The sequence below is a fragment of the Plectropomus leopardus genome, chromosome 5 (genome assembly GCF_008729295.1).
Source record: "Plectropomus leopardus isolate mb chromosome 5, YSFRI_Pleo_2.0, whole genome shotgun sequence".
Classification (NCBI taxonomy): domain Eukaryota; kingdom Metazoa; phylum Chordata; class Actinopteri; order Perciformes; family Serranidae; genus Plectropomus; species Plectropomus leopardus.
Genome location: NC_056467.1, coordinates 33,831,850 through 33,850,383, shown reverse-complemented (window position 1 = coordinate 33,850,383; position 18,534 = coordinate 33,831,850). Strand labels below are relative to the sequence as shown.

At 39.5% G+C, this 18,534-nt stretch overlaps 1 protein-coding gene across 1 annotated transcript in view; it reads right to left on the bottom strand.

The window, feature by feature from the left end:
• bcas3 (BCAS3 microtubule associated cell migration factor) overlaps nucleotides 1-18,534 on the bottom strand; it is a 273,341-nt gene that overhangs the window by 120,982 nt on the left and 133,825 nt on the right. The window contains 4 exon segments of the mRNA XM_042486205.1: nucleotides 1,909-2,006; nucleotides 2,089-2,254; nucleotides 2,855-2,876; nucleotides 2,878-2,980. Coding sequence (XP_042342139.1) covers nucleotides 1,909-2,006; nucleotides 2,089-2,254; nucleotides 2,855-2,876; nucleotides 2,878-2,980 — 389 coding nt within the window.

Genomic DNA, 18,534 nt, shown 5'->3' with positions numbered 1-18,534 from the left:
CACATTGTGGCCTTAAATTGCTAAAACTGCTCTGTGCCTGTGATTTGCTCTATTCTGGTCATATATATATATATATGTGTGTGTGTGTGTGTGTGTGTGTCCAGAGTGACTTAAGTACATATGCAGTTAAGAGAAATTGTTTTAACAGCACTGTCATACAGCATTGACAGCTTGTCCAAATAAATTTAAATCTGATGAGGTACTGAGAGGTCCTTAAACCCTCTTTATTATGTGCTTGTAACTAGGGTTGGATAAGTGGAAAAATGTTCAAACTGGTTTGATGTTGAGCCAAACACAAGACCGAATCACTTTACCAAAATTTTACCAGGTACCCCACATGATTCAGCAGTCAAACCTGAGAGAAACATAATGGCACCAGGTCCCAACAGGAAACAACTGTCTATCATGTAGCATTGCATAACATCTGAGCTCTGTGTCCACACTGAACGCATTACATATGCACTTCTGCTACTCCATGTAAACAAACCACATAGCTATCAGCTGTGCGCTCAAAATCAGACCAGAGACAAAACCCTTTAAAATATGGTGAGTAGACTACTTGCTATCTTCCTACATTTGTAACATTACCTTTTAAATCAGAATACACTCTCTTTATACTGTCATATTTACTGAAATTACATACAAGATAGTCAACAGCAAGTAGCATTAGCCAAGCTTGTTTCTAACCGGTCGTACCCACCAAACGCGATTAAAAATAATCGCGCCTCAAGATTACATACAAAGTCAATGCAAAGACGCGATTTGACGCCTCATTTTGCCGGGCGACGCGATGGACGCGATTGCGCGGCGCGTTGGACGCGTTGGACGCGAAATTCGCGGCGCGTGGACGCGAAATTCGCGTCGCGTCCAACGCCTCGCGTCCAACGCTCGAGTTGAAATAATTGAACTTTTGCGGCGTCGTCGCGTGAAGACGCGCCGCGACAGCCTATCAGCGTTGAGATCGTCATCGACGTGCTGACGTATGGACGTCCTGGTGTTCCCTCGCAAAATCTAATCAAACCGCCAGAAACAATGGAGGAGCAGCTTATCGTCGCCGTCACCGCTCACCCAGAGCTGTACGACAGTTCCTGTCCCTTGTTGCAGGAGATGGTGGAACTCACCGAGCTCACGCTGCCTCCGTAGGGTAGCATGCACCCAGAACCGACGTCGGCGCCTAGCCCGCAGACGACGCTGGGAACTTCTCCAGAGCAGGTGCGGTGCAGCGATCGTCAACGAGAGAATGAAATGGCGGAAGAAATGTTGTTGTTTGGGCGGGCTCAACGCGCGGCGCGATTTCGTCGCGCGTCGAGTCCCATTTTGGGGTTTTTGTACGAGTGTCAAAACTGGAGCGTCCGGCGCGACGCGATTTCATTTGAGGCGCGATGAAATAATTTTTATCGCGTTTGGTGGGTACGCACGGTAACACTGGTCATTTAACTCAGCAGAAACTATAAGCTTACCTGTGATCTCCCTCCAGCCAGGTGACACTGTGTTTAGGTTATGGTAGTGAAATAAGAATTCTTCATATATATAATTCTTTATTTCAACTTCATGAGTCAGCCGGCCCTCCTTCACTAAGGCGCTTTCAAAGCGAGTGACAGGAATAAATTAGTTCAGCTCATAACAGCAGCTTTAGCCAGTAATGACAGCTACTTTGCCAGCTTCCAATCCAAAGTGTTGCCATATTGGTGAAGTTTTAGCCTTTTTTAATAGCTAACTCATCCATGGTTCCTCTCATCACTCTAAAAAAGTAAACAAATGTGCACTGACTACACATCGACTCAAAATGCATTCATACTTCTCTGAAATGTTAGTTTGCATCCTACTTGGACACAGCCTGATACCGTGAACATTCTTTTTTTTGTGCAAACCAAAGGACACAAATAGAGAGATTTGTTTAGCACTTACCAGCCCAAAGATACTGATAGTACTGCACCAGGTCTGAGGCCAACACCAGGGGGTGGTTGGAGTTGAAGGGCGGCTGCAGCTCATTCCACTGTGGAGTCCTGCTCCAAAAGACACATCAACTATAAGACTGACTGTATTATAAGTACTTTTACTGGGATAAAGTGGTGAACAAAGTGTTACCTGGCTAGAGTCCAGCAGGCCCTTGGACAGGTGCTGAGCTCCAAAGGTGTGTCATCACTAATCTTTTGAGCAGTGCTAATTGGCCGAGGTTCCAGGACATGCTCCACCAAGTTACCATAGCAACTGAGGATGTACAGCGAGTCAACAACTGACTGCCTAGACTGATCTATGAAGAGGATGTGAAACAAGGCAGTGATGAAAATACTGGGTAACACTTTCTATGAAGCCTGTGTCTTTAATGCATTATAATAGATTATAAACATAATTATTATGCGTTATAATGCCTCTACGGGGCTGTATAATACATAACCAATATATACAGTGAGTGGAGAGCAGATATGTAGTATGGACATCTGACCTTATCAGTCATTATAAAATGATTTATATTGTATGAAGACTATCGTTTTAAAGTATTCTGAATATTTATAAATGCTTATAACTATATGCACACTGTTACACATTATATGTATCTTCATAATTCATTATAGACATTGGCATCATAATGAGTTACGATTATTTTCATAAAGCATTATAAAAAGCCATGAGTGCTTATAACTGTGATTATACAGCACTATAGGGGCATTATAATGCATTATATTGTTCATAATACGTCATTATCCATTATAGACATGGGCTTCATAGAAAGTGTTACCAAACATTGCTTCAGCTGCTACTTAAAATAATTCTTGGGAAACGACAGGCAGTAACATATTTGTCAAGATGTATCCATTTGCAAATGCAAAAGGGCCTGTGGCCATGCTCTAACCTTTGTCCCTTTTCATGTTTGGGGTTGGTGATGAACCAGGAGCGAGACGAGGCAAAGATGGCAGCCACACAAAACTCTCCTCCGCTGGACTTGCTTGGGGAGATCTGAGGGGGTGGCTTAGCTTTGCTTCAGGAGGAAAAAGAGTACAATGTTGAGACAAAGTACAACCAGTACTGCAGAGTCTGGGGTCTCAAAGGTGCTCTGTGTGCTGTTTGAACACTAAAGGGAATATTTCATTTTTTCAGGGTTCTATGGAGAACTTATCCATGGTCAGTGGATCACAGACAGTAGGTGTCTGCCAGCACCACCCAGCATGGAGAAGCTGCAGGAGTACCAACTATTTCTAGGAGGCCTAGAAATGTACTGTTGCGGACTGGGGCTAAAGCAAAACACATTTCAGCCACCTAAAAAAGTCTATAACAGTATGCTACAGTGAGAGAATTTTCACCGCTTTACCCTTTCTGTCAGACATCGTTCTAATGGCTTCAGTTCCCCCTCTATCCTCTCGCTAAAGCCACCAGACCACTAAAAAAAACCCTGAAATTTTAGCTCGCTAACACAGGAGCTGCCAGTCTGTTGCTGCCTCAATCTGTCTGTTAGTTTGTGTTATTGTTGACTTTGGCGAAGTCACTCAATATCATAAAAACAACTGTTCAAAGCAGTGGAAGACCAGCAGTTCCTGTGTTCAGTGATGTTAAATCAATGATTTTGTCTATGGAGTCTGCCTTTGAATAGTGTTATAACAATTTGCATTCCCCATCGGAAATCATTGTCTGACATTTAAGTAAAGCAGTGAAAAAATTCTAAATATTCCGAACACTTAAACTTGTATATATATATATATATATATATATATATATATATATATATATATATATATATATATATATGTATATATTTATTTATTTTTTTTTTTTTTTAGGTGGGACTTTTTTAGGTGGCTAAAATACATTTTGTTGCTGACCCCTCCACAGCAGTACATGGCTTAGTTTCAGTGTCAGACTCTAGTCTGCTTCTCCCTACTGGTGGCGTGCTGTTGTATGTAATGTGCTGACCATGAAAGTACCTCATACAACCCCACGTGAAAATATTAAAACTATCAATTTATGATGTCAAACTCAAATTACTTATAATAAACCAGTTTAAGTCTTGTAACCAAATGAGACCACAGAGAAGGGGCCTGTCTATTCCAAGCTTTTACCAAATCACTGTTTGGTGTTGCAGAGCAGCTCATCCCCTCTCTTGTGCAGTAAAAGAAACAAACATGTTCCCTCTAAAACTGACTTGTTGGCCCGAATTGTGAACTACAAGAACTATGTTGCACCTTTAATTACATTTCTGTTTGTTCTGTGAATGAAAGGAAACCAGAATCCAGGTTAAATGAAGTAATAATTTTCAACAGAATAACACAAGAAAGATAACACCTTGGAGGCAAGTTGTATATGAAAATTACACACATCATGACATCTAATAATGATATAACAATAAGCATTAACCAAACTTTATGAATGCTTTTCATGCAAGGAGCTAAGCAGGGGAAATTAAAGATATATAAAACATCCACCTTCGCAGCAGCAAATAAGAAAATGTATTTTGCTCTGACAAAAATGTTGATGTATGGAATATTCAGGGGAAAAAATCTGTCATAATTTTAAAAAAAACAACTAAACAAAACATATGCCTTACTAAATGTCAATCTGCTCAGTTCCCCCCGCACATAATTCAGCCACCATTCTAGACCATCTTCCTGTCTGAAAATTATAGTATGCATGAGGCAGGGTGTCCATGTAGAAGATGAAAACTACTTCTTACAAGATTACATTTGAACACATCATAGGAATATTATAATATACCATTGCCCAATACTCATTTTTACTGACAGGAGCTCAAATGCATCACAATGTAACATCCATTAGTGGTTAGTTTAGGCAAATGACTGCTAACAGCTAACTGTAACTAGCTCTCCTGCTGATTTCAACAAGGATTTGTTGTTCACAATGTAGTATTATCAGGAAAACAATAGGGCACGTCCCCTGACTTGTCAATAGTGAGTTTACTGTATCTTTGTATCCCAGGGAAGATCTCTGTTCATCCCAAACACATTCTATATTGTCTATCTGGGGCGACGGGATGCCATTAGTCTCGAGCCCTGCTGTTTAGCCTGCACAAAATTTATGTGACACAACGGAGAAATATCTGCCTCTGTCATCAGTGAATGTCAGTGTATTTGCTGATGGGCTGATGGCAGTCAACAAAGCAAATGTCAGCTGATACTGATGTGCAGCCAATAAATCGCACTTCCCCAATAATTACAAGAAACAATACAAAAAGCTTGTGTATCACACTGAACAAACACTGACCTGAACACTCTCCCAAAAGGCAACAGGTCACAATAGGATATAAAACTTAAGTTTATCTGCTATGCCTTAAGTGTGCAAACAGACCAACTTTTCAACAAAGCTGTCAGAGTCTCTGTGTTGCTACTTTTTTTTTTTAAATGTATTGTAACTCTAATTTTGTATTTTAGTAGTCTACAGTACTTTAGAAAAGATTTTAAAATATTGATATATTGTGTATTGCAATATAGCCTAAAAATACCACTGTATTATATTTAAGTCATATCACTCAACCCTAGTTGTATGCAACTTGGGAGGAAGATTGATGTCTGAGTCCCATGCCCAGGTCATCAAATACTGATGCTTTGGGAAGGTGGTTCGGTCTGACCACTGACCTAAAGCCACAAAGCTACATAGAGCTACACACAGCAACCTAGATAAATTCATACAGTATTTATCAGTCAGTGGCACAATCACCTCACAGCATCAGTGTCCAGGCTGCCTTCCTCAGCTGTATAACCACGGGAGAGAATTTAATGGGAGTTATTGGATTATTCAGCATGTCAGGAAGAAATGGACAAGGAAAGGGTTTTCAGGTGCAATAAGGCTTCCCATATGGTAATGATCAGAGAACAGTAGTGCAGTCTGGTATTATTGTCTGGCTTTATAACCAACCTGGACAGTAAAACGTGGTCACAGCAGATCAGGCATGACATGGGCTAAGGGTTAGAGGACTCACAGTGGTGTCACACATTCCCAGAGGGATGCTTAACCTTGACCTCTGGAAACCACACTGGTGTGGAGGCAGTACACCCACCCCTGTCTACACTCACTGCAGAGACAAAGAAACTGATGCAGAAATGCACTTTTTCCATTTTTTAACTCTGTATTACCAGCTGAAAAAAAAATTGTAATGTACACACTTATGAAAACTTGTTTCTGGTGCAGAACTTTATACTGGTGTTTTATATTTTTGGGTTATATGAAATAAATATGAGCAGAAAAGCATGTGCAGGAGAAGAAACTATGGCTGACAAAGAAAAGGGTTCCATGTACAAAAACTTGTTTCTGATGCAAAGGACCTGGGACATGGCCTATCAAGTGTCCAGCAGCCGACTACATCTATAGGAAAACATAAAGTTTCTACAACTTCTACACGTGTGCGACCTGCAGACAATAACTGAAACTAAGGTAAGTATTTTTTCTGTCGGTGCTTTTTCGTATGCGAGCTAATCAACATTAGCAGTTTACAGAAGGGATGGATATGAGAAACTACAATTTGTCCCATGAGGGTAAAACAAAGATTTTGCTTTTTGTTTGTTTTTTGTCTGTTGACTTTGTCCCTAAATATTTTATTATAAAAGTGAGTCATTGAAACTATTTACATAAGCATTGGTTATGCATATAATTTTGAGCCAAGTCTACAGAAAAATAACCAATGGGCTCACATAAAGCCTAAACCTTTATGTTCAGCTTGGTACATATATTTGCGCATGCAAGTTAATTTTTGACTTTGGAATCAGTGTGCAAGGTTCACTTACAAGCTTTTCCATGTTTTGAGAGAAATAGACATGTAAAATATATATACAGCTGCATGTAAAAAAAAAACTGCAGCAGCTACAATTTGGTGCTTTAAAGCCAAAAATCAAATGATTTTTCTACAAAAAAAGTAATATAATATCAGTGTTGAGCAATAATGTAATAATGGTCATTAATTTAGGGCTGGACTCTATTATTCTACTATTTAGCTATTTGGATATTTGTTAATTGGATAGATAATCCAATTTGGGAACTCAGATATTCTTTTTTTTTTAAATTATTTGATTATTATTATTATTTAAGAGGACCAATGTAATTTAATGTTTTTTTCAGAAAAGGTCTTTGTCAGGTTATTATGAGTATTTAGTAGGTCTATAATAATTTGTCAACAAATTTTAATATCTTCCACGGTAAGGACACTTTCCAGACACATAACAAAATTTAACAGACTACAGATTATTGCATTGTGTAACTTTCAGAGTTTTAACTCTCCAAACTAAGCCTATAAAGTGTCACAGCTTCTGTCAAGCAGTGCAGCTGTGAAGTGAACTGTGTCTCCCCCTCACCTGACGCTCAAAACTGTCAGGGGTCGAGATCCCAGGCAGTGGCGGGCTTTTGCATTAATTAATAAAGGCGGCCACCACCTAACCCTAAATGAACAAATTAATACAATGCAGTAGGAGTTGTAGTTCAACAGTGCTTGTGGAGGCAGCTGGTGTGTCCAGTAGTTCAACTAACTTTCACAGTACTGGGCGCTGAAAGCTGTTGCTGGTAAAACTCTCTTTCTGTTGCCTCCTTTCAGGCTGTCAGCACCTCATAAATTACTCCCTGGATGCAAGGAGATGTTGATGTCTTTGTTTGGCTAACACTGTGTGAAAGAGGGATCAGGAAAAAAGGAAGTGGTGAGGGTAGTCAGAGGAAAGGCATCTAGACAAGTTTCATGGTCTGTATTTGTTAGTGCTGGGTCAAGTGGAGAAGGCTGAATAACCAAATCTCCAGAATAAAGCCAGTCTGTGAGAGGAAGATGGGGCGAGATAAAGTCACACTCAGGATATTGCCTTGGCTAACTCCAGAGAGCCCTTGTCTTCTCTTCCTTGGGCTCATTCATTTGTCAGTACATCCAGAAGATAAAGCTTTCAACAAACAGGTTCAGTTGACTATCTACTCACTCTGAGGGAGTGTTTTCATTACTGTACTTTTTTTCTAAGCATGTACCCTTTTTTCTTCCATTCACTAAGATAGGCACACACTCTGAAAAACTCTGTGATCCATTAAAGTGAAAATGGCTCAGAGAAAGTTCAATGGTAAGAGAGCAGGGGAGAGAAGAGATCTGTTCACTCACAAGATGCCATATAACTTATATAAGGAACGGTATTCCCAACTTTGACTGGATGGTTCTCCAAAGTAAAGGTTCTTCTTTGGTGAGGTGTTTAATTGCTGAAAACCCAGGTGTTCCAACTTTCCCATTGCTGGAAAATATGTTTCACTCTCAAAGGTGCTGTGGTTCACTGGTTTCAATAACCCAAGAAACACAAATCCTATTTCAGAGCAACTTCATGTCGCTTTTCAAGGGTGAGAGCTTGGGGCTGATGAATATACCACAGAATGACTTACACTGTGTACTAGAAGAACATAAACATAAACAAAACATAACCCTTATATCAATGAATTATAAAACATAAGTATACTACAAGGGAACAGGGGGTGGAGTTACTTCACAGAAAGCAAATCTCTGTTTTCCTCCTCCCTCCACAAGATTTCGTTTTGTACGTCTGCCCTTTAGCAGGGAGTGGAATCCATTTTCTTTGCAACTTTAATTCACTGAAGACTCATGTCATTTCCACTTTTAATTTAACAAATGAGGACTCTTGACCGAGCTAATAGCTTTTCCTCAAGGGCATAATTCAATCTGCGACATCAACCATCAAAGTCCCTTCGCATTACTATGTCCGGGGCTAACGCAAGGCGCCTCCGAGGGGGGATGGAAGACCAGTGGCAGCTTCCATTTATTTTCAGAGCCCTCGCAGTAAACAAATATGATCGAGCTCACTAGAGAAGGCCATCCAGTGACAAAGAGCTGTATGGCTGTCATTGCGCTGATTCTGAGCCTTATGGTTAATTTGAATCATAAAAGGAGCCGGTATTAAGACTGCAACTAGGAAGGGATAGAAAGACAGTGAAAGGAAGAGAGAGAGAGAGAGGGCAGTCATGTGGAGGACACATCCTTCAACGTCACATTTATTATTTTACAACAGCCCTTGGAAAAGAGGCAGCCTTGGGGCTGTGTCGAACACACAGCACTAATGACAACCACTGGGGAAACTCAGTGAACGCTGGAGAGCGGCCATCACCATGGAAGCTAGGACTTTTTTTTACCTGTTCCCATTTCCTATACTCCATGTGTGCCACACTAAACATGTAAGTTTATTTAATAGTGTTTGGTGTCAAATTCTGCTAATAATAAGTACAATATTGGTGTAAGCTCATGAGTTTGTTGAGAAAGTCAGAGCCTCCCACTATAAAATCACTTGTTTAAAATTCATTCTTAGAACATGAAATGGAAACTCAAGAACGCAAGATACACTTCATGGTATCCTGGAGAAGGAATTAAATTGAGGGCTAAACTCTGGGTAAGCAGATATTGGAAATGGACTGTCACAGCATATGTCTCAAGACATACACTATAAGAGAAACAATATAGGTTTGACTGGCTCAATTTGGAGAGAAAGGCAGTTATTGTGAGGGTCAAGATTCCAATGCTAATGATGTGTACCTTTGAAAAGTATATGCTATGAAATCACTAAGGGCTTAGATTAAGCAGGAGGTGGATGAAGACAGAAAGAAAAAAGCTTCAATTAAAAAGTATGAGTGACTGCCCACAACAAAAGACGAAACCCAAGACTTGGGGAAGGCACCACATGCTATTCATTTTCTAAAGTGAATAGAGTCAGCAGGGAGGAGGTGGAGAGCAGGGAGCCGGGAAGGGAAAAGTTCACTTCACTGAGCCACTCAATCATCTCTCCATAAGTAACTCTGTCATAATGGGGCTTCTTTTAAAAGCTGGGAAGCATCTGATTTCATGAAACAGCGTTGAAAAGAGACTTGGCTTCAGTCCCCTGCAGGAAACAGCTTGAATAGGAAGCTGCTGTGCCTTCTAAAGTTTGAAAAATGTAAATGAACTTTAATTTAAAATGTATAGCTTAAAGTTACTAATTGCATGATTATTAGCGTTACATTTCCATTCGTTGTATTTAGTTCACTATTCAGTTGACTGTGTTCTTGATTGCTGTCATCTGATGATTTTGCCCTAATGATCAGTAGCAAATCATCTATTCCACCAATGTTGTTTTCAGATGAAATGGAAGTTGTGGTTTTGGTAGCTGAAGGCAGTTACTGTTTTCTTGATGACTGGAGGAAAATGCAGATTAAAGAGTAGTTTTATTTGTCTTATTCACTTTAAAAGAATCTTTACAGCTGCGCCTCTGTGTTTGTGGAAAGCATTTTTGTTTTGTTTTTTATCTAGCTTTGGCAAAAGACAATGAAATATCCACTCTTTGTCCTGCCTCCAAATCTCTGATTAGCACAGTTGTTTTTCGGTGCAAACAGCTGTCAGTGTGCACCATATTTATTTAAATTTCTAAAACAAAGCTGGAGATGTGGGAACCCATTCAGAGGTCTGAACCCAGGCAAGCACATTATTGTAATACCTAAACGCAAATTAGCAAGTCATGAATTGATAATCTGAATATTGTATATTTTAATTAGAATGATTTTTTCCCCGCTGAAAGCAGCTGTCTAAGGTGGATAAGAACTGGGAGAGAGACCTAAAACAGCAAAGTCGTAGTCCATAAAATCAAAATGAGCCATAGATAGAAGTTATCTTTGGGTACGTGGTTACATAATTTCCATCATTTCTGCACATAATCATTTGATCCACTGTCATTATAAAACACTGATTAGTGAAGCTTTAAATTGAATTCTTTAGTTACAATTAACAAAACTGAAATTTAGAGTATGTGGCATACTGGGTCCTCTTGTCCTTTGCAAACAAATGTACATATCACTCACATTTCCATAATCACACAAGCAACTGTTCATGATATTACCAGTATATGGCAAGGCACAATTGCTGCATGCAAACACTCTAGACAGAGGAAATAAATGTAACCAAAGCAGGCTAAAAGAACACTGAAACAACATAGGTTTTACACAAAGGTGTCACTTTTGGGTTAGAAGCATTTGGGTTAGAGTCCAAACAGAAAGAAAGAAAAAGACAAGAAGACAGAGACATCATTTTCTAATGGGTGGATCCAGTGGGTACTTTCAAAGGAACCACATAGCAACCAGACCAGAAGCACTATGGCTTGCCCTAAAGCCCTTGGCTTTCTGATACAGACCTTACTATAAGAAGACAAGGCATTAATCAAAATATGAAACCATAACTGGTAATACAAGATACGTGCATGCCAAATTTAAATATTAAATCCAACAAATATAAATAAATAAACATAACGTAAGACTTAAATCTTAAATCCAACAAACATATCCTTTGTTCGCTCAAGTACTTTAGTGGCTTCAGCACAACATGTTGAACTGTCCTCCTACAAAAGCTCAACATAACAGAGAGACTGAAGGCTTTGCAAAGAAACAAAAAGGCACAAAAATGATGAGAAAATAACAAAGACTCGTTTGGGGAATTTTTCCGCTTAAAGAATGCATGTAAAGATGTGTTGAGAATATACCAGGAGACAAATGAGAGATAAAGGAGGCAATGTGCTGTGTATACAGTTGCATGCTGCCGAGGGAGCCATGGAGGGGAGAGGCAAAACTCACCATGGAGTTTTAATGGCAAAACATCCCGCCCCAAAGAGGTAGGGTCTTCATGAGAGGGTGGGGGTGGGGTTGGGGGGGGGGGGGGGGGGGGGGGGGGTGGATACAGAGATAGACGGAAAATCCATTATTAAACTAGCACACTTGAGCAAACACACTTTTCACATTACATACTTTTTGACATGTCTGTTTAAATGCACAACACATATGAGGCAGGAAACAGAATGTCTGTGCGCAAAGATGGATTTTAAAACCTGCGGGATGGCTTGATGATTCATCTGCTCAAGCTGCTCTGTAAAGTGTGATACCATATACTTGGCAGATGCAGCATGTCCACAGACTTTGTTTTTTTCTTCAGACATCTGTCATGTTTTTTCTCCCTTAACTTTAAAGAGATTGGGTACATGTGCAGAAACATGTAGGTCTGAATCCAACCATGTAAATACGACCTAGAAAAACGATGGGAAACAGTTCTGATTGTTGAGATTGAGAAAGAGTCTGAGGAGTTTATCCATTTTGTATAACAACTGGGGACACCAATAAAACTAACAGCACTCAGGCATTGTTAAGACAAGAAGTTGTGTTTGCATGCAACTTCTTTTTTTAGTGCGAGTGTGTATTTATGTCGTGCACAGTCCTGCATTGTCTTTTAAAAGTGCGTGTGGGCAAATGTGTGTTCACTGTGATTATGTTAACAAGTACTGTGTGTGTGTATGTGTGTGTGTGTGTGTGTGTGTGCGCATGTGTGTGCGTGTGTGTGTGTGTGTGTGTGTGTGTGTGTGTGTGTGTGTGTGCGTATGCAGGAGTCATCTAGAGTATAGTGTCTTGTTCAGGGTGTATTTCTGTCTATCTGTCAGTCTGTGCGTGTTTCTAATGTTTACAAGACATTAGGAGTGGGAGTGTGTTCCTGTGTTTATTCTGCATGTCCAGAGATAGTGACAGAGCTCCGTAAACAGTTTACAGTAAATAAGCCTTTTCCCTACAGCAATAAAGGTCCGATGAGACTGAACTCTGTCCCTGCCAGTCAACCTCCCCCAGTCATGAAAAACAGAATCTCGGGCCAACCAAAGCACTCTGCAGCACTTCTTTATTTTATCGCTTTCGCTGCATCCGACTGGGCCCTCCCAACGATAGCACACAGTCTTCAATTAGTCTTGGTACATGGATGTGTAGAAAAACGTTCCTCTGGGAGACAGGGAGCAACAATTTGCCCTGGAATGTCTTACTCCTGGAGCGCAAGTTGACAAATGAACATGCTGGTTGGTGTAATGGAGGCCCGTGGTAAACTGCCACTTATCAAGGAGTTGCAGAGGGGGGTGGACAGTCTCTACCATCTACCCACTGCTGAGCCTATCAAACATGCTGAGCCCCCATTCTGGGCCTCCAGCTGGGTAAATGGATGGATTCCAATGGGAGAGTGATGGACGAATGGGGTGAAATCTCCATGGGGGCAGAAAAGGCCAAGTAGGCTTTGGGGTTTACTAGATGCCACTTTGAATTTCTCCCTCCCACTTTCTTGGAACTTATTGTTGTTGGAATTTATGGTCGGTAGCTAACAGTGCGATGAAAACTGATGGCAGTAGTAGTTGAAGAAAAATTAAATAGCCACTCAATTCATACTGGGCACATTTTGGCTCATAAGCTGTGTTTCCACCAAAAACTATAGGTATAGTACATTTGGAACCAAAAGTAACCTCCATGGACATGTACCTAGACCCTAGATCTGTTTAATGAGAGGGAAGAGGGAAGTCTGTACCTTGTTTATCCACAGAATGGTCCCCATCCACAGGACGGGGCTGCACTATGACATTTTCAGAACAAGAAAGAGCAGACTGGAGTGAGGGTCTCTCTCCCTATGGGATATTTAACAATAGCTGGTTTGTGAGCTTCCGGTGGGACGGTAGAGCAGCATGGACGCATAAGTCGAGAGCTCCCCCAAGCCAACATAATAAACTCCACAAAAACGTGAGAAATAAACGCAGAAGGGCCAACAAACTTTCAATATGAGCAGAGGTTCAACAAAAACAAAGACTAAAGAGCACCCAGATGTCCAAGGTAAAGAAACAAATCGTTCGATTAATGAGAGCATGCAAACACCAGAAGCTAGCATAGCTTCATTTCAAAGCAGCCTGGACAGCATTAGTAAACAAATTCAAGCCCTGAACATTCAAGGACGAAATCACAAATCAAATGAGAAACGAACTGACAGAGCTCAAAGAAGACATCGTCCAGAAGTTTGCAAAAATAACCACAGAAATCGGAGAGCAAGATGAGAAGATAGGTGCCACTTTGATACGCACAGAAGAAATTTGTGCACTGCAGGAAATAATGAAAGAGCAGAAGATGATGATGGACAACCTAGACGATTTGGAATCGAGATCTAGACGGAATAATCTACGGATTTATGGCATACAAGAGGAAGCAGAGTTGAAGAGCTACTCAGTTGCACAGTTTTTGGATAAATGGCTCCGTGAAGAGTTCTCATTAAATTTTGACCTCAGGACTCAACGTGCACACAGAGCCTTAGCTCCAAAGCCTAAAGCTGGATTAACCTCCTCTATCTGTTCTAAACTTTCAGCAGTTCACCCTGAAGGAGATGATATTGAAAAAGTTTTGGAGAAGGAAACGGTTTTACTCGGTGGAAACAGAATTTATTTTGAACATGACTTCTCAGTGAGGATCCTGCAACAACGTAAAGCATACATAGATGTCAAAAAGATCCTAAAGGGAGAAGGCATCCGCTTCCAGACACCGCTGAACAAGATGCACATCCACTGGGCCAGTGGGGTGAAAAGTTATGGCAGTGCAGAGGAGGCAACCAGCGACTTGTGGGAGAAAGGATACGATGTGGGAGAAGTAGGGGCCAACACCGGAGAAACTACACATGACGCAAGGCTCCAGTCAACCGGGAGTACAAAGTGGAAACACACCGGGAGTGACCGCACCGGAGAGGCCAGCAGATGTGCACGAGCATGGCTGCAAGAATTTCAGCGCAGGGTTAACAACACAGGATGAGAATTTACATAAACGCAAGTTAAAATGAAGATCAGAAGGACATAACCTGCCAGGCGAAGGTAAAGTTTAGCGGAGTATATAGTTTGCTTTGGAGGGCTACAGATAACTGGACTGCGTGCTTGAGAGGGAATGAAACGCAACTGCAAGGACTAGTATGGATATATTAATCCTTCATGGGTTAAATCTCATTACTAGATGGGGGCCTTTTCTTCATGTGAGGCTTTCCCCTTCAAAACAAAAAGAGAGTCAACACAAAAGGAAGGTTGTTGATGCTTCTTTATGGAGGTCGCCTGTTCTGTATAAAGTTAAAATATGTTCTAAACTGTTTTTCAAAATGTTTTTGTTCATGAATGTCCATTTGAAAGCCTGTGGGGGGGTACCTACCATGTTAATAGAACTAAGAAGGTTTATAGATACCAAACACGAAGAGATTAAACTTTGTCTTAAAAAATAATGGATTAGGAAACCCAGTCAAAAGAGCTAAGGTTATGGTCAAATTTAAAAGGGAAAAGACAAAGATAAACTTCCTGCAAGAAACTCATCAATCGATCGCAGAACATGAGAAAATAAAGAAATTTGGATTTAAAAACACTTTCTATAGTTCACATTCTAATACCCGGAAAAGAGGAGTAGCAATACTAATATCCAATGTAATCAAATTGGAATTTGACCAAACAATGGTAACATGGGTGAATATCTATACACCACCTGAGAGTAATAACGAATTCTTTTAATCACTATTTGATATAATTGCAGTCGAAGCAGAAGGCATATGCATATGTGGAGGGGATCTCACTGTAATAATGTACTACGACCTGGACACAACTAGTACTAAGATAAATAAGATATCTATCACAAAACTTGTGAAAAATACAGGGGACAAAATGAATTTTTTTGATGTATGGAGAGACTTGCATCCCCTGCAGAGTTACTTTAGTCATTACTCAACAACACACTCTGTATACTCCAGAATTGACTATTTTTTCATGCAGAAAGACAACAAGGATAGAAAGCGAGATATTTTAAACAAAATTACTATGAATCAAGCCCCAAAGCGGGGAAATTGTTGGTGAGAGGGTTACAGAAACAGCAGGAACTGTGCATGTAGGAGACCAATATCTGGTCAAGATCCTCCTTGCGGCTGGAGAGAAGGCCATTACGAAGAACTGGCTTAAGACTGAGGCATCAAGTGTCAAACAGTGGTTGTCAATCATATGATATACTTGTGATAGAGAATCTCACATACAGGTTAAAAATGAAGGAAGAATGCTTTATAAAAGTAGTGGGAAAATGGTTAACGTATAAAACAAAGAAAGGCATGAATAATAATATGGTTTAAAATAAGGTTGTTTCTCCCCACAGAGTTCATTTTTTCAATGTTCCTGTGTATTTTTTTTGTTTTGTTTTGTTTGTTTGTTTTGTTGTTGTTTTTACTTTCATTTACTTAATTTATTCTTATTTTTATTTTGTCTCATCATTTTATTGAATCACCATATTTCTTTGTAATCCAGCTCTTTAACTTTACTCCTTATTTACCGAAATATGTTGCTTTGCATTGTAGTTTGATGTTCCTGCTTAATGACAAAATAAAATAAAAAGTAAAAAAAATGAAATAAAATTATACAACAATAGCTGGTTCGTGCATTGACTCCTTGTCTGGCCTTGCCAGGAACAACTCTCCACTAAGTTTTTTTTTTGTTTCTCTCTCTCTCAAAGTGAGAATTAACATTTGAAGTTCACATACTCTGGTCATAATTAATATACTTTTTTTTAAATGCCTCAAGATCCACTCACTACTAAAAGTGACTGTCATCCAAAAAAGACAATAAAAACAGATTGAGTGGTCAAATTTAAGGTGTGTTTATGGACTTGCGTCATTTTCTCATGCATTGTGTAACATTACACGCAAATGTTCCACCGTAACAGTCGCTACAGCTGCTGCTAGAGGCTTCAAGATCCTTTTATTTTATAATTATAGTATTTTATAATTATAGCTCAGCCCTGAGCACATTGTGTTGATTCTCTACTGACCAATCAACAGACTGCAGGGTTTCTAGCTCCACCTTTTAGTACTGGATCAGTGTGCTTGGTACCCTAACAGAGGGGGGACCAAAAATCAGGACAGTTCCAAAGGCACAAGAGGTACTGTCGACAACTTTTCACAATGGAAACACAAAAAAAAGTGTACCAAATTTGAACTGAACCAAACTGACCTGCTGGTGAAAACACACTTCAAGACCTTATGACAGCTTGGACATAACTTGGACATGGCAACATATGAATAACAAGGAACTGCGGGTGTCCCTGAGACTAGGGGTGTGCTGTATTATATTCCTCATGACAGCACCCCTATAGTTTCTAATATAAGTTAAAAATAATATTCATAATATGATAATGGCAATATTCTAACTTGTTGATGTTATGACATCATACTCTCATACACAACAAAACAAGTTTGGCTAAAAGCAAATTGCTATCGGTTCCATGATGGAGGAGATGAATTCCAAAAAGAGGAACAACCTCAGTGGTGTGGAACCAGGGGCGTCCTTAGGCCTGGGTGTTCTGAATGTTTTATGAACGGCCCCGCACTGTTAGGACCCTTTTAACTACTTACTGTTCAGAGTAAACTGAGTCGGCAGCTCCTCTATCAGAAGAACAATGTGTCTCTTCCCTCTCGTCTCTCTCCTCCATCTCATTTTGTTGTCGTAATGTAAGCCTGTATGCGGCTCAATAAAACTGTGATACATGTGAATGTTGTTATGTTATCTGCTTAAAATTTAGAATAAGTAAGATTTTATGCTGTGGTCTCATCGTGTTACCAGGCCAATAAATCCCAGTTTTAGACATCTGCGGTACCTTTTTTAAAGAAAATTTCCAGGCAAAGATAAAAAACACACAAATGAAAAGAAAATTGCAGTGCGCTGAAATCTACATTACTCAGTGACAGAAGCTCTCGCAGTGATTTTCAGACGATGATCGGTGTGTGAGCTCATAAATTGTCCTTTTAACCTATCAAAAATCTTGCTGGAGAAATGCAAGCTTGTAAGTAGAAATGATTTAAAGTTGTAGAAAAAAAATATGTCTAAATGAAATGTCAATGCTCTCTACCCTGATTCCAATTTTTCATTTTTGTTTTAGTCTAACTGCATTATTTTTAAAAGAATATTTTGACAAGAAGCAATGACAAGGAGTTGACTGAAATGTTGTGACTTTTTGTCAACTAATACATTTTTATAAAAAAAGAACTATTGCTTTCTCTTGAAATGTGTTTTTTTAATGTTGGCTGATTTATCTCATCTTAGCCTGAAGTTTCCACTGAGTTTTGTTTCATTTCATGCATTTTTTTTATCCATATTTGTCATCTTTTTTTCTGCTACAAATGTTTTATATTATTTTATGTTAAGCACTTTGTGTTGCATTTTTTGCATTAATTGTGCTATATATTTTAGTATTATAGTTTTATTATTATTATAATTATTATTTTGAGTTGCTGTCCAGACTTAATCTATGAGGAATGAAAATGAATAAAATGTGACGAAAAACAAATAAGAATTTTCATCTTAAGATAAAGACTAAATTATTTTTTTAAAAGACTAAATTATTTTTAAAAAGATAAATTCTCCCATAGCACTGATAATATATAATAAAAAACAAAACCACACATTTTGTTCATGTTTGTTAAGGATCTATGTGTCAACATAGCTGTATGCAATCATCTGGACTAAACATTTTTATGCGACCACAATGAAAAATGTCATGGCAGCCTCTAACACATGCTGTGGCATGTTGGTAAACACGAGTTCAACATGGATCAGTGAAATTAAAGGGGTGTTAGACTGTGTGTGGGTGTGTTACTGAGAGGAAGCAGGGAAAGAGGAAGTGGAGAGAGGGGAATAGAGCAAGCGTAATCGACCTGTGAGGGCGACGACCCCACTCCCAGAGAATAACCGTTCACACATT